We start from the raw sequence: 16,354 nt of genomic DNA, 5'->3' as shown, positions 1-16,354 counted from the left end.
CCTGGTCCATGGAAGCATGTCTCTACGGCATGAACTTCGACAAGAGCCGGATGTTAGAGAGAAGCCTGGGAAAAGGGCCAATGCAAGAAAAGTGGGCTGAAGAGTCACTTACAAAGTTTGTGAAGAGCTGGTCACTGATGTAGCGATGCACCCTCTCGAACTGTTCCAAGTCTCTGTGTCCCTTCTCCATGCACACGTCCCACATGCTCACGGCAGCCACCACCTTCACACATGCCGATTCCTGTGGCCAGGTACAAACATGGGTAAGACCAGACAGAACTTCCGGCTTCCATCATCCACCTGAGACAGCAGTTAGCAGTCAGAACCAAACTGACCTGCCCGTCCAAGGGCTATCACCCACTGCTATGGAGACAAGCCTTTTAAGACCTGGGAGCTCTGGTGTACACTTGCTATGTATTTAGAAAGCATGGGGGGGGGGGGAATGGTCAATAGGGAGACAACAAAATTAGAGGAACTGTAGGGAAGAGTCCTAAGGCAAGGGAAATACACTTGGTCAAATCTCTCACTTTAAGCCAGTGTGCTCCTGAAAAGTCTTATAAGTCCCGATCTTTACTTAATTCAATTTTTATTCTTTTTTTTTGGCCATGCCCTGCAGCATGCAGAATTTTAGTTCCTCAATTAGAGATGGAACTCATACCCCCTGCAATAGACACGCAGTCTTAATCAATGGATTGCCAGGGAAGACCCCTTAATCACAATTTTAAAATAAGGAGAGTTTGCTATTTAAAAGAAATGTAGGAAGCATATCAAAAAGTGGGGATTACTCAATAAATGCTAATGACAACTAGATAAAAAGCAAAAAGCTGGATTCCTACCTCAAACCTTATGTGCTAATGTAAATTTCAGCTAGATTTATGACTTTAATATAAAATGATAAAAGTACTGAAACATAGGAGATCTTTTAAAAATTACTTGGAATGGAAAAGACCTTTTAAAGTATGACATGGAATGAAGAAGCCATAAAAGTTTTATTAGATTACACAAAAATAAAACTCTTCTACACACAAAAAAATCTTAAGCAAATTCAAAAGTCAACAAACCGGGGTGTGTGCATGTGTGTGATATTTGTAAACCATCATCTCAAATAAAAGGCTATTTCCTCCAATATATACAAAAGTACTGTAAGTCAATAAGAAAAGAACATTAAATCAATAAATAAGTGCCCCCAGCTACTGTTGAGAACAGTATGGAAGTGTTAGTCACTCAGTGTGTCTGACTTTTCCCCACCCTGTAGACTGTAGCCTGCCAAGCTCTTCTCTCTATGGAATTCTCCAGGCAAGAATACTGGAGTGGGTAGTCATTCCCTTATCCAGGGGATCTTCCCAACCCAGGGATCAAACCCAGGTGTCCTGCACTGCAGGCAGATTCTCTATCATCTGAGCTACCAGGGAAGCCCAAGAGACTAGTATGGAGATTCTTTAAAAGACTAAAACCAGAATTACTATATGACCCATGAATCCCATTCCTGGGCATATTCTCAGAGAAAACCATAATTCAAAAAGATACACATGATTTGTATATTCATTGTCCCACTATTTACAATAGCTGGAACATGGAAATAACCTAAATATCCACCAACAGAGGAATGATAAAAAAGATGTGGTGTATGAAAACACACAATGGAATATTACTATCTTACTCAGCCATGAACGGGAACAAAACTGTCATGTGCAGAGACATGGATAGACCTAGAGACTATCCATACGGAGTGTGCTTAGTCGCCCAGTCATATCTGACTCTTTGTGACCCCATGGACTGTAGCCCACCAGGCTCCTCTTTCCATGGGGATTCTCCAGGCAAGAATACTGGAGTGGGTTGCCATTTCCTCCATACACAGTGAAATAAGTCAAAAACTGAAAAACAAATATCATATATTAACACATATATGTGGAATCTAGAAAAATGGCATAGATGAATTGATTTGTAAAGAAGAAATAGAGACACAGATGTAGAGAACAAATGTGTGAATACCAAGCTGGGAAGGAGAATGGGATTTATATATATATACTACTATGTATAAAACAGATAACTAATGAGAACTGACTGTATACAGTCAGGGAACTGTACTCAAAGCTCTGTGGTGACCTAAATGGGAACGAAATCCAAGAAGAAGGGGATACACATCTACGTGTGGCTGAGTTACTTTGCTGTACAGGGGAAAATGAACACAACACTGTAAAGCAAGTATACTGCAATAGATAACGAATGATTAGTAGATAACTAATGATTTAAATAATAGAAATGCCCTCATATACACCCAAATCACAGAAAAAGAAATATAATGACTTAAGTTAACAGCATGTTAACTGAGAACTTCCAGATGTACAAGCTGAATTTAGAAAAGTCAGAGGAACCAGAGATCTAATTGCCAACATCCATAGCATCACAGAAAAAGTAAGAGAATTTCAGAAAAACATCTACTTCTGGTTCATTGACTACACTCAAGTCTTTGACTGTGTGGATCACAACAAACTGGAAAATTCTTAAAGAGATGGGAATACCAGACCACCTTACCTGTCTCCTGAGAAAACTATATGCAAGTCAAGAAGCAATAGTTAAAACCAGGCATGGAACAATGGACTGGTTCACAACTGGGAAAGGGGGTACATCAAAGCTATATACTGCCACCCTGCCTATTAACTTATATGCAGAGTACATTATGCAGAATGTGGGCTAGATGAATCACAAGCTGGAATCAAGACTGCTGGGAGAAATACCATCAACTTCAGATACGCAGACATTACCACACGAATGGCAGAAAGTGAACAGGAACTAAAGAGCCCCTTGAGAGTGGAAAAGTTTCCTTAAAACTCAACATTCAGAAAATGAAGATGATGGCATCTGGTCCCATCACTTCATGGCAAATAGATGCGGGAAAAGAAGTAGTGGCAGATTTTATTTTCTTGGGCTCCAAAATCACCGCAGACAGTGACTGCGGCCACAAAATTAAAAGATGTTTGCTCCTGAAAGAATGGCTATGACAAACCTAGCCTGTATTAAAAAGCACAGATATCACTTTGCCAACAAAGGTCCACATAGTCAAAGCAATGGCTTTTCCAGTAGTCATGTACAGATGTGAGAGTTGGACCACAGAGAAGGCTGAGTGCCAAAGAACTGGTGCTTTCAAACTTAGTAATGGATAAGACTCTTCAGAGTTCTTTGGACAGCAAGGAGATCAAACCAGTCAATCCTAAAGGAAATCAATCCTGAGTATTCACTGGAAGGACTGATGCTGAAGCTGAAATGCCAATACTGTGGCCACCTGATGTGAAGAGCTGACTCATTGGGAAAGACCCTGATGCTGGCAAAGACTAAATGCAAAGGGAAAAGAAAGCAGCAGAGGATGAGATGGTTGGATAGCATCACCAACTCAATGGACATGAATTTGAGCAAACTCTGATAGATAGTGATAGACGGTAAAGCCTGGTCTGCTTCAGCCTATGGGGTCACAACGAGTTGGGCACGACTTAGGACCTGAACGACAACAACATTCCTTTGGCAGTTTTTAAATTCTGCACCATTTTACTTAGTTAAAAAATGATAGTAAGAAAAAATATTTTTTTTAAAAAGCAAAGGATCTCTTTTAAAGGAAATTACTTCACGGTATGAGATTTTCCTGTGTGAGGGACAGGGGTATATGGTATATTTATTTAAACACTATTCTATTAAATCTCCAGCGGATCTTCTTGACCCAGGAATCGAACCAGGGTCTCTTGCATTGCAGGTGGATTCTTACCAGCTGAGCTACCAGGGAAGCCCTAATTTCTATTAAATCAGCAGAGAAATTACAGCTTTAAGAGAAAGTCCTGGATCTGACTTCATGAAGGAAGCCCTGCCTCAGGCAAGGAAGACGGGGCCTCCATGATCTCCTAAGTTCTTCCAACTCTCTAGACGTGTTAGTGGCTCTAACAGCCTTCGAGAGCCACGGACAGTTGTAGATGAATATGATTATTAGGAAGTACGCCCCCCTCCATAGGAACCATTCTCTTACTATTTGATCTTCAAAATGATTCTGACAAAATGAACTGTGATGAGTGCTTCTTATGTAACTGGATATAGGAAACAGGGAAAAAAGGGTGAAGACTGAAAGAGATGAAGGGAAGAGCTAGGTCCCCTTACTATGAATACAACCGTGCTGATCTTCTGATGTTTAACTTTCAAATAATCTGCAAAAATCCCAGTAAAAAGCTTGTCATGGTATAATGGTCATTTGAGTCCAGGTTATTCCACGTTCGTTAAGCAATATGCCGGATGAATAGGAGAATGGCTGGAATTACACTGTCAGCAATTCTAACAAGGTCTTTACTCACCCGGATGTGCTGGAGGTAGAGAGACAGGTCTCGGATAAAAGATTTGATTAATCTTTCTTGCATGCGGAAGTTTTTCTCTGTTTCTTCAAATACTTCATCTTTAATCTGTTCAAAATAAGTGCTGTTAGCAAATTTGGACTCTTCCTCAGTTGATTTTACTAGAAATGCATCTTTCTTAAGCACATCTTTTGTTTAAATTTTAACCCTTTGATGTTTCTGAATCATATGGAATTGGATTTAAGCACTTCTCCAGGCCTTCACAGAGCTCCTGAATATACACAGGCACACCTGTCTCCACCCAACCCCCTCTGTTCCTGACAAAAACCCCCTGCTGGTCAGGCTTTGGCTTCACCGGTGCTGCTGACTGGCCAGGTTTGCCCTCCCTCTCCCTATGCCAAACCTGCCCATCTCCTTTAAAGCTCAGATTAAATCTTGCCAACATGAAGCTCACTCTCACGGAGCTCCTGTTTACTTAAGTAACACACTGTGTAGAGATCAAACTGCAAAGCTTAGCAACTGACTCTTTAGTTGGTATTTTCCACTGACTGTAATCACATCCACATGGTTCAGCACATGAAGTTCGGAGACTCTGGATCTTCTCTGTGGCTGTTTTACAAGTCACTCAGATTTTAGACTTTACATTTCCTTACATGTGATGTATGGCGTTGAACTAGGTGATCTCCTAAATCCCTTCTACCCTCACGTGTCCACAATTTTGTCTCCCCAAACAGATGATAAACTCCTTATTGGTGTCTAAAACCATGATAACTCTTACATGGTGACAGACTTGGCTTCCTGATTTGTCTTTGTACACATTGTAAGCAGCTTAAGGCTCAGATGGAGGGTTGCAGGGGGCAGTAGATTTAAATAAACAGTAGAGGAACTTCCCTGATGGTCCAGTGGCTAAGACTCCATGCTCCCAATGCAGGAGGCCTGGGCTCAATCTCTGGCAGGAAACTAGATCCCACATGGCACAACTAAGACCCAAGGCAGCAAACAAACAAATAGTAGCTGCAGGATGTTTTATCTCCCAGCTAGCAAACACCAAGAGGATACTAAGAGGGGAATCTTACCAATTTACACCATGTAGGCTGCCCTGTGGAGCCCTGAAAAGCAGCCAAAGACACGGTAAACCTTCAAGGGCAGTAACCTCACCTGTGGAGCAAAGCCAGTGAGATGCTTCAGATGACTGCTAACCCGGTTAGATTTCTTGATGATGGAGTGGATGTTCAGTTTGGAAATTTTCTCCATGAGGCTATCTTCATCACCCTTTCGGTACTTGAGAACTGGGGAGTGAGTCAAACTGGTGAGTGGAGAAAGCTCTCTTCCAAGCATGGATAGAGACTACAAACGAGACTAACAACCCAAACTAGAGCTAGTGCTTATTTTCAATGAGCTTATGACTGAGCCCACAAAATATTAATCCAAATCACCATTTATGGACAGATCGGATACCCAGAGAACAGCAGAGACTGGAGAAGATTAGAGACAATGAAGGAAGGTCGTGGAGGTACAAGGAAAAAAGCCTAAGATCTGGAGTCAAGGTAACCTCTGAGTTCAACGCCTGGGTCTGTTGCTTCATCAAGGCGTGGCCTTATGGAATTCCAAGATGGTCCAGTGGTTAGGACTATGCACTTTCACTGCCAGGGCCCAGGTCCAATCCCTAGTCAGGGAACTAAGATCCTGCAAGCTGTGAGGCATGGCCAAAAAAAAAAGTGTGGCCTTAAATAATTCACTTAATTTCTCTGAGCCTCATTTTCCTTTCTAATAAAATGAAGACTGTAACAGTACCTGCCCACTTTAAATGGTCTCATACACAAATTATATTTATATGCAATCATCTCACACAGTGAAATGCTATGCAGGAGTTGTCTGACTGTGTGTCATACATCAGTTAGTCTGCAGAAACCCCCAGAAATAACAGTAGAAAGGTAGCAAGGGAAGTCTGGGTGGCAGAGAAAAGCACACTTAACTGTTGTAGGAGATGAAGATGACATTATATGACGAGATATGAACCAAGACCAAGGGCTCGATGGCCAGAGGGCTTTAACAGCCACAGCCGACATTACACATAAACATGGGTGACACAGCTGAAGCAGGAGGGGGGAATGATTTTAGATAAATACGCAGAATAGTGGAGAGACAGGCAGAGAGGCTGCATTATAGATTCTTTGAGGATATGAGTGATAGACCAGTTTATTATAGCATGGTCACCATGCTACACTCATTGAGTATTCACAATCAAAGTTTTGACAAGAGATTTCACGAGAGAGAAGACATGGTTCAGTTTGTCCTCTCTCATAAAGAAAGAGTGGGTGGTCTGTCAACTGACCGCACAGTTTTAGGGGTGAGGGGAGGGGCTCAGACCAGAGGCAGGACTGATAGGGCCAGAGAGGTGGGCAGACTGGGGTTTTCTGAAAGAAGACAAGAAACTTCTAGCTTAAGTGGCAGCAAACATGCAGAGCAAAGACGCAAGAATGGACCAAAAGAAAAAAAAAAAAAAGAATGGACCAAAAGGGATTCCCTTCAGTGCGATGAGAAGGCAGTCACTCAGCTTGGAGGAACTGTCCTGATCAGCCATTCTCTAACTGGTCTTCCTATCTCCTGGGAAAGACTCATTGCTATAAGCTTTGTCACAGATGCCTCATTTCCAACATGCACGGCTGTGCTTTTATTATCATCATTGCTTTCTTTCTTTCATGATCTCATTTTCCCCAAATTCTATTGCCATTTCTTCACCACAGCCCTACTACCATCTGCCTGTCCACCTCTGGTTTAGTAATTAATTCTTTTCAGGAGAACATTCTCAAGGGCGTGCCTCCTTTTTAGCAAGTATGCTTTTCTTACCTAGGTCCTTTCGACGTTTATACTCATTAATGTTAACGTTGATTTCCTTGACTGCAAGGACTGCATTCGTTAAAGGCACTTTATCTGGGTGGGATTCAGGGGTGGAATTCAATAACTCCATCAGCAGCAATGGGTAACGCATTACTCTCTGCACTGGTTTGATGAGGAAGGAGCCCAGGTTAATATAATTTGTGCATCCCCTACAAGAGAAGGGAAAACAGAGACTCTGGTCAACTGTCAATAACACCGGGCCTGTAGCCAGTATTTGTCATTCCTAATACAGCTCCGTTCTCTCACCTTGCTTCCCAACTTCATTCATTCACATTTACTGGGCACCTAACAAATATCAGGCAGTGTTTTAGGTGCTGTGGATTTAGCAGTGAACCGAAAGAGTCCCTGCCTGGTGGGAAGAGGCAGACAATAACTAAACCAACATTATACAAAGTGTCATTTGGTGGTAAGTGCTACGGAGGAAAATACAGCAAGGCAGGTCTACTTTTAGACCTGCCTTGACCTCTAGCTTCTGTCTATGAAAGAAGAAAACAAAAAAGAGGCAGGAACTCACCATTCGTTGTACAGGCTCCTATAAGGCAGTGAGCATGAAAAGAAGAAACAGCTGATTAGAGAAAATACTGATGCTGATTTTCACATTCCTCCCAGAACATATTAGTCCAACTAATGCCTATTAGCTGGGCAGACAAAAAACACACGAGATAAAACTGTGAATGTTTATGGTGGCATTTCTAGTCTATTTAAAAAGTCAGTGAGCCCCTAACTTCACTCTGACCTATTCAGACACATATTACATCCTCATAACCTGTCTCCCTAAGACATGAGACGCTCACGATGGTCAAGAAGACCAAACTATCTTCCTGGCAGCTTCTTACCTGAAAATGCTAACCTTGTATTATAAATAAAACTGATTTTAATGGATATAACTACAAGCAGGAAGCTACTTAAGATTTCCATGATACAGAACGGGAAAAGGGCAAGTTACACAGAAGGATCTCCAATGATGTACTGCTTACATTTAAAATATGACAGATTCATAGATGTCATAAGAAGTCTAGAGAGACATGGGAGTGACTTCCTACAGGCAGAACTAGAGCTGTGATGGAATGAAGTGCTCAAAACTCCTACTTAAGATCTGCCAAGGAGTCCTGAAGATGCTTCTGGATCTTCTCATCCTTCTCATAGATTTCCAGCAATGAGATGGCCTCATCATGATTCTGGCAGTAAACCTTGTATGTTCCTTCAAGCTCATCTCGGTGATCAAGAAACACAGGTCCTATGGAATATACACAGAGTGTTTTTAGTAACTCCCTTCTCAGCATCCTAAATGGAAGGTATATAACCAAACTTTAATACCAGATAATCTTATCCCTTAAACAAGAAGCTGTTTCCCTGTAATAGCTTAAAATTCTACTTATTTAATGCAAAATTAAGAGAACTATCTCATCCATGTTTTTATTTTTCAGAACCTATACACATGCACACACACCCACATACCCAGTTCCTGAAACAGCCTTCAGTCCCTTTTCAGTCAGGCAGAGCAATCAAGTACTCTCTACACAGTCATGTGATCAGAACCTATAAAGACCTCTTAGCTCCCAAAGCCCCAAATCCCCACAGAGATAAAGAGATCCTTCTATGGCAGCAGCTTCTAATCTTTTCTTTGTGCATAAATTAAATACAAGGACTATAAATGACATTTATTATATTAAAATATCCATAATATAAAACTCCCTGAATCTATGATATAGTAATATATGTACTTCTTGATAAAACACTCAATAGCAAAACACAGCAATGAATCGAACACCCCATAATTTCAAGTATGATGAGTGACATAAGAAACTGGTAACATGGGTTGTTCCTGGGATTTCGAGATACCTGCAACAACTTAATGTAATACGAGCATGTGACTTTAGTTGGTGAGAAAGTCATTGTTCCCTACAATCGTATCTTAAATCAGTGCTACATTTTTGTTATAAACTTCTATCCAAGTTGGTGGACTCCTTGAAATCTACCCACAGAAACCCCCCGTCCCCGCGCAGTCTACACCAGTCAGGCAAAGGAGCAGTTCCTAAACACACTTCCACGGGGCAGTTGCACTTAGAGCAGCTGCCTGAGCACGCAGACCCCCTGATTTGTTAAAGCCCTTCCTCTTGCCCCTCTCCCCTCTCTCAGAGAACCTGCTCCTTCCTTCTTCAGCTTGCACTGCTCCCCAAAAGACAACATCCTCTCATTCTTGAGCTTCTCCCTCAACATTTGGCCCTACTTACTGCTTCTCCTACAAGCAACTCTCTCTCCCAGCTGCTCTGGGCATGAGCCACTCCCTCAGGGAGCCCCATCTCTCTCTACAAGGTCACCTCTGTTTCCTGCATGTTATGTCCTATGGAATTCCCTATTCTCATGCAGAGCACTTTTTATTTAAATGAAATCTATTTCCTTAACTATAGCTCCTTCCTCCAAGAGCCTTGCCTACGTCCACACACATCACACTGGCGCTGCTGTCTCACTGGCAGCCTTAGGCTAACCCTGTGCCTCAAGGGCCCAGGAGCTAAAGAGTGGGGCTGGTTCCTCTTGACCTTCAGGGCCACCGTGAAGACCCTGAGCCACCAGTGTCTCCATTCAGTTTCACCAGCTGATATTTGCCTGGCTTCTTCCCCTCGTATCCTCCACCCCCCTACCGCCCACTCCAGCACTGCTAGAACCTTCATGCTGACACCCATGACTCTGCACACGCCTCCAATTCAAGGGTTTCCAGCCTCCCCAGTTGTGACTCTTCTACATCAATGACAACCTAGCAAAGCTCTGCCTTAACTTACAGTGTCTTTTCAAATTTAGGTCACAACACATGAATAGGTAATGGACTCTACTTTATGGGTACGATCAGCACATATCTGAGGAAACAGAATGGAACAGAAACGAACAGAGAACACTGGACACAGTAAAAGTAAGCACAGACAGACACGCACAGACGGGGATCCTGGCCGTTCTATAAAATATCTTTCTTTCTGTGGGACATGTTTAAAATAATTAAAAGCCAGTTCCTTACATATTACCAGATATTCAGAGTCTCCTGGTACTTCTTTCTCATCTCAACCTCTTCATGTTCTAAGTCATCCAAGCCCTGAACACCGACCATTCTCTCCTTCCCTGTGGACCCTTGTCCTGCCTGTACTAGAATTCTTCTCCAGTCAGGCTTACAATTCAAAGGTGCTTTCTCCAGCATCCTGGATTACCTTGGAATTTCACCACATTATCCACTGTATACTTTTTTCATTTCTATTCCTAGGTGATTAAAAACTGCTTGGGAGGCATACTTTTAAAAGGGGAGTCACGCGTACTGCAGAGCAGTTTGAATAGTATGCTGCTGCTGCTGCTGCTGCTGCTGAGTCACTTCAGTCGTGTCCGACTCTGTGCGACCCCATAGATGGCAGCCCACCAGGCTCCCCCGTCCCTGGGATTCTCCAGGCAAGAACACTGGAGTGGGTTGCCATTGCCTTCTCCAATGCATGAAAGTGAAAAGTGAAAGTGAAGTCGCCCAGTTGTGTCCAACCCTCAGCCACCCCATGGACTGCAGCCTTCTAGGCTCCTCCGTCCATGGGATTTTCCAGGTAAGAGTACTGGAGTGGGGTGCCATTGCCTTCTCCAGAATAGTATGCTACTGTTTATCTAATTTTTTTTTAAATGGGGATGGGGGACCAGGGTAGAGAAAATACATATGTAAGTTCTGTTATGAATCTCCAAAAGGAGATATAAGAAAATTAGTAACATTAGTTGTTTCTGGTTGAGAAGAGCTAAGTGGCAGGGACAGACAGAGTTTTCATTAAGCAGTTCTTTCTACCTTTCAAATTTTATGCCATGTGAATATATTAAAAGTAAGTTACACTTAAAATATATATTTATATATCAAAATATATACTACATATTAAAATAAACTTAAGAAAAATAAAACATGGCTTACGCAATTCAAGTCAATCTGCCCTTTGCAAGTGGCTGAACAATGCTTTACTTTGCCTTCCCTAACTTTCCAGAACCTTCCCTTATCAGATATGCAAAACCTTGTCCTTTATTAATTCCCCCTGAGTGCACTGCCTGGCCTCCTGTTGACCAAGATTGAAGCCCCCCAGCCTGGTGTGCTCATTCCGCCTCAGTTTCGCCTACTGTATATCATGGTCACTGCACACTGTCCCTCCTTGTAAAGTTAACCCTCTTCTCAGGCCCTAAGCCCTTTGGTTCCCAGGCCCTCTCCTCCCCCATCCTCTGCGTGCCTTCAGCTCATCTCAGTCTGCTACCTAAATTCCTGGTGTCTTGGGGCAAGAGTGGAAGGGGAGAAATAAAATGGCTAAAATCACACGGGGTGAGATTATGGATATTCGGTTTTCATTTCTTCTTTTATTGTTGCCATAATATACAGGTAATAATATCATTCTTTAAAAATGGGGTCACCATGGCTTCCTCCAGTCAACGTGTGCGTCTCCTTCCTCAACTTTTCTGACCTCTGGCCTCTCCAGTGAGGCTGAGAGCAGGATCCCAGGCTTCAGTCTCTCTTGCCATTCCATAAAGTACCATTAATACATAAGCAGCTTCTGTACAGAGGCTAACAGCATATGCAGAGACAACAGGAAAGACCTGAGTTTGAGTGTCAGTCCAACAGAGTACTAGCCATGTGACCCTGGGCAGATTACTCCCCTGCCAAAGTCTCAGTTTCCTCACCTGTAAACTAAGATTAATAGCAGGTTAACCTCAGAGGGCTGTTGTAGGGAACAAGTGCAGTCAAGCTCGACATATCTTGAAAGGGTGTATGGAATACAATAAACCCTGGAGAAACATTAACCAAGCTGCACTATCACCTACCATCCCACAGCCACCACCCCTTTCTGCAGGAGGGCAGAGCCCCGACTATTTTTATATCCACTTCTCTCCCTGGTGAGTCAGGTCAATACCACCTAGCTTAAGTCAACATCATGAGCCCATTCCCCTCTCTAGTGATCTATGCAGGCATATGCATGTGACCAGTTCTGGCCAGTGGAAAGTAGAATTCCAGTGAGGGGACTCTGGAAAGGTCCGCTTATCCTTAAATGACACAGGGTCGCTTTTTCCTTCTGTTGGATGTTGTGATGTGTGGAGTGGGATGGCTAGAACTATGGTAACATCTTGTCACTTTGATTCTAATAAAATACCAAAGTGACAGGAAGTCCCCTCCCACATGGTACCAGAGTTGGTCTGTATGACAAGTAAAATACGGCAGAAGCGATGGTGTGTCACATTTGAGAACAGGTTATAGAAGACACTGGCTCCCATCTCAAGCCTCCTCTCTCTCTTGGATCACACAGTTTGGGGAAAGTGAGCTGCCACCGTCATGTAAGTGAAGAGGACTACATGGCAAGGAACTGAGGACTGAGGATCTGAGTGACCTTTGGGACCAGATCCTTGATTGAGCCCCAGATGTTGGCGGCCCAGATAACAGCTTGACTTCAACCTCATGAGAGACCCAGAGCCAGAATCACCTAGCTAAGCCACTCCCAGATTCCTGAACCAAAGGAAATGTGACCTGTTTCTGTTTTAAGGCACTAAATTTTAGTATAATTTGTTTCATGGCAATAGATAACTAACACAATTCCCTTGTTTATAAGAAACAGATAATTGTTTTCCAAATATTTTTGACAATGACCCACGTGAATAAACACATTTTAAATCATGACTCAGTGGACACATATGTAGAACTGAAATAAAAATTTCAAAAACTGTAGTTATTATTTACAGTGCATTCTGATATTTTCTATTTTATTGGAAATATATATATACTGGGTATTAATTTTTTTAAAGAAATAGTTCAGTAGATTTCTTTATTAATAAGAGTAAAGATAAAGAAAGGCAACCTTTTGAAGATCAATTCTCCATGGCACTTCTACATGATTTGGGACAGTTATTCCAGACTGTATTCCCAAGGATGTTTGTATAACAGAAAGCCTTGGAGGATAGAGACAGATTCCCCTTCCTAGGCAGATGGCAGGTTTGTTCCTGACCAGAATAACAAAGACAATGTCTTCTTCCTGCACAAAGTTGGACGAATCTGCCAGCAGCCTACTGTAATACTGGGGTTTATCTAAATGTGATTGGTTCCTTAGCTGTGAGATAAACCCACTGAGTTACTGGGTCCTAAAATGATCTCATGACCCACTAAAAGACTGCAACTGTCAATCTGAAAAATATCACACGATGTAACAACAAAAATTTCTTCTATTGCAAGCATCCTATATCACCACAAAGTAGACCAAATAACCTTGGAACTAAGTAACTAAAACTTCATTTTCCTAGTAAAACTATTAAATACCAGTGCTCTTCTCCTCTGTCTCCTACAAAAGAAAAAAAAAAAAACCTGTTTCTGAAATAACAACAGGGGCTCATACCTATGTTATCGCTGATTTCCAGATCAGTCAATAATTGTTTTGAGACCTTAATCACCATCTGCATATTTCCAAAAAGTCCCTCAAAATCAATGTTTGGTATCTGAGAAAGGAAAACAAAACAAAGATGCATAGAAATAAAATTAATAGCATATCATTCACATTAGGAACATCTCTTCAAGGATGATACAAAAATTGCTCAAGGTTATCTTCACGACTGTCATGAGGTTTCCAGAATGGGAACATCTAACATCACGTTCAGTGTCACCTTTGTCCTTGATCCAACTACTTTCTGCTCCCCCATCCCCATTACCATAGTGAAATGACTGTAGAACCGATTTCTGTAACTGTGTAATAACTGAGACAGAAATTCCACCCAGGACCCAAAATCTGATAGCACCATCCACTTCCTAGAGTTCTTATGAGTGACTGCTCCAGGAGTCCATACCCAAGCTGAGCCCAGGTGGTCAAGTAACAAGCAACAGGACTGACTAAATCCCCAGGATACTGTTAACCTTCCTCCCTGCCTCATCTCCAGCATTTAAGAGAGTGTCTAGCATACTGGGCTGCCGTCTATGGGGTCGCAGAGTCGGACACGACTGAAGCAACTTAGCAGCGGCAGCATACACGTATTAGTAAGAGTTTCTTACTAATAAGAATAAACCTGTAAATCAGATGCTACAGCCAGGTAAACCATCACCAGACTTCATTATATTAATATTACTACACAGCTTCCTAGTAAAGTGTAAAGTGGTAACTCTAGACTCACTGGAACTGTTTTCGCCACAGAAACAGTTTGGAAACTAGGAGTTACTGCAGTAACTTAAGTTAGTAAGTTAATAATGGACTTGATAAGTGACAGGATGGTGAAGGCTTACGCTGATGACATGTCAACTGGAGCCCTTGAATTAAGAGCAGCAGTCACAACCTTTATTTCAAACCCAATAAGTCTTTGTGGTGAAGGCTCCCGTACCCTAAGCCTTAGGCCTGGAGAACCATGTTCATGGCGAAGCTCACTCTCTCCCATAGTTCCCACCTGTGCCAGTTGCAGGGGTACCATGATCCGCTCAATACACATCTCCAGATCCCGGATGTAGTCTCTTTCCGTCTGAAGAAGTTCCTCTATCACCTTGGCTCTCTTCTCTAGCATCCTTTGCTCTGGGTTTTCAGTGGACACAGAACCAGAAGGGGCCATCAGTGATGAAGACTGGGAGGAGAGAAGCGTCATTTCTAGAAGGAACAAGAGAACGGGTCAGCAGCTACGAAAGCAGGCCTCTGCAACAGTTTGAGTTGAAAAGAGCACATTCTTTGAGAACCGAAGGTCTCATGATTGTTGACCATCAGGAAATCTGATCCCCAAGTCCATTCTAATCATGAAGATGAAGAGCTGAGCAAGCGTGGAGACAGAACTTCTCCTATCCATGAGATTCCATTTTTAGAATCTGTCCTAAAAACAAGCAGCTGGCCCTTTTTATGAGGACAAACCAGTGGCCAAAGACACCTTGCAAAAGACGCTGAAGGAGGTGCTGTTTTTATAAAGAACTGCTTTCACTTAGTTAGGTATAAAACCTGTTTCAGGAACTTAGCAGCAGAGATACCAAGCTGGAAGTTATGAACACTGATATAGCTAGCACGTGTTAAAAAGAATATTATGGAAACATAACAATGCCAGCTAAAGGAAAGACAAGAACCAGGTAGGAATTATCTGTCTGAGATCTGGGTGACTGCATGGCCCACCTTAACCCAATTACTGTGATGGCAGATTAACATTAGTATATAATAAAACATTTAAAAATTGTTTGGGCTTCCCTGATAGCTCAGTTGGTAAAGTATCCACCTGCAATGCAGGAGACCCTGGTTCAATTTCTGGGTAGGGAAGATCCCCTGGGGGAGGGATAAGCTACCCTCTCCAGTATTCTTTGGCTTCCCTTGTGGCTCAGCTGGTAAAGAATCTGCCTGCAGTGTGGGAGACCTGGGTTCAATCCCTGGGTTGGGAAGATCCCCTGGAGAACGGAAAGGCTACCCACTCCAGTATTCTGGCCTGGAGAATTCCGTGGACTGTATAGTCCATGGGGTCACAAAGAGTCAGACTTGACTGAACTACTTTCACTTTCTTTTTCCCCATCAAAACAATAGTGAAGACTCACAAGCAAGTTCTGTTACTTCAAATGTCCTGGAAGATACAAATGTACTATAAATTTGAAGTTCTTTAACAGTATTTTCAATTAAAAAAAAAAAAACCTCTGTAGCCACACCACATGATCTAAAACTGAAAACAAACGCACATTTTGTCATTAGCTTTTACAAATACCTATTACTTAGATGTATATGATGAGAGCTCTATTATCTTATATATAAAATGAGATGGCATTTGTTTATTTTAAATAGATATTAAATGCTAGCATAAACAACTGAGAAAATCTCAACAATGAAGCAATCTCTGTTGTTTATTTCAAATTCCTTAAGATCCACTTTAAAAAATGACAACTTTGGTAAGTAAACATACTAGGAAGTCTGAGTTGGATTACAAGAATATTTTCACCCAGATCTAAGAAGTGAAAACACAAGTGTTCAAACTATTAAACTTATGCAAAACTAAGCTTTCACAGCAGATTTTAGTCTTCAAAATCCTTCCCCACTGCCCCTTCACTAAGAATTTAGGAATTCTAATGTTTAAAAAGGGTTAACTCAGATTCTGGTTTCTAAAACCCATTCTCCAGTAAAAGAAACCAGAGTTCTTTGGAGAAATGGCTCTTT

At 42.0% G+C, this 16,354-nt stretch overlaps 1 protein-coding gene across 2 annotated transcripts in view; it reads right to left on the bottom strand.

Annotated features, from left to right (window-relative positions):
* The window catches only part of DNMBP (dynamin binding protein), a 114,041-nt gene that overhangs the window by 9,898 nt on the left and 87,789 nt on the right, over positions 1 to 16,354 (bottom strand). For both annotated transcript variants that reach the window (XM_018041450.1, XM_018041451.1), the window contains 8 exons: positions 14,634 to 14,827; positions 13,601 to 13,700; positions 8,319 to 8,466; positions 7,744 to 7,761; positions 7,179 to 7,378; positions 5,487 to 5,617; positions 4,332 to 4,436; positions 113 to 241 (listed from right to left, as the gene is read on the bottom strand). In XM_018041450.1, the coding sequence (XP_017896939.1) occupies positions 113 to 241; positions 4,332 to 4,436; positions 5,487 to 5,617; positions 7,179 to 7,378; positions 7,744 to 7,761; positions 8,319 to 8,466; positions 13,601 to 13,700; positions 14,634 to 14,827 (1,025 nt within the window). The remainder of the gene's footprint in view (positions 1 to 112; positions 242 to 4,331; positions 4,437 to 5,486; positions 5,618 to 7,178; positions 7,379 to 7,743; positions 7,762 to 8,318; positions 8,467 to 13,600; positions 13,701 to 14,633; positions 14,828 to 16,354) is intronic.

Source organism: Capra hircus, chromosome 26 (genome assembly GCF_001704415.2).
Source record: "Capra hircus breed San Clemente chromosome 26, ASM170441v1, whole genome shotgun sequence".
NCBI lineage: Eukaryota > Metazoa > Chordata > Mammalia > Artiodactyla > Bovidae > Capra > Capra hircus.
The sequence above is the reverse complement of the archived record's forward strand: the minus strand, read 5'-3'. Positions and strand labels throughout refer to the sequence as shown.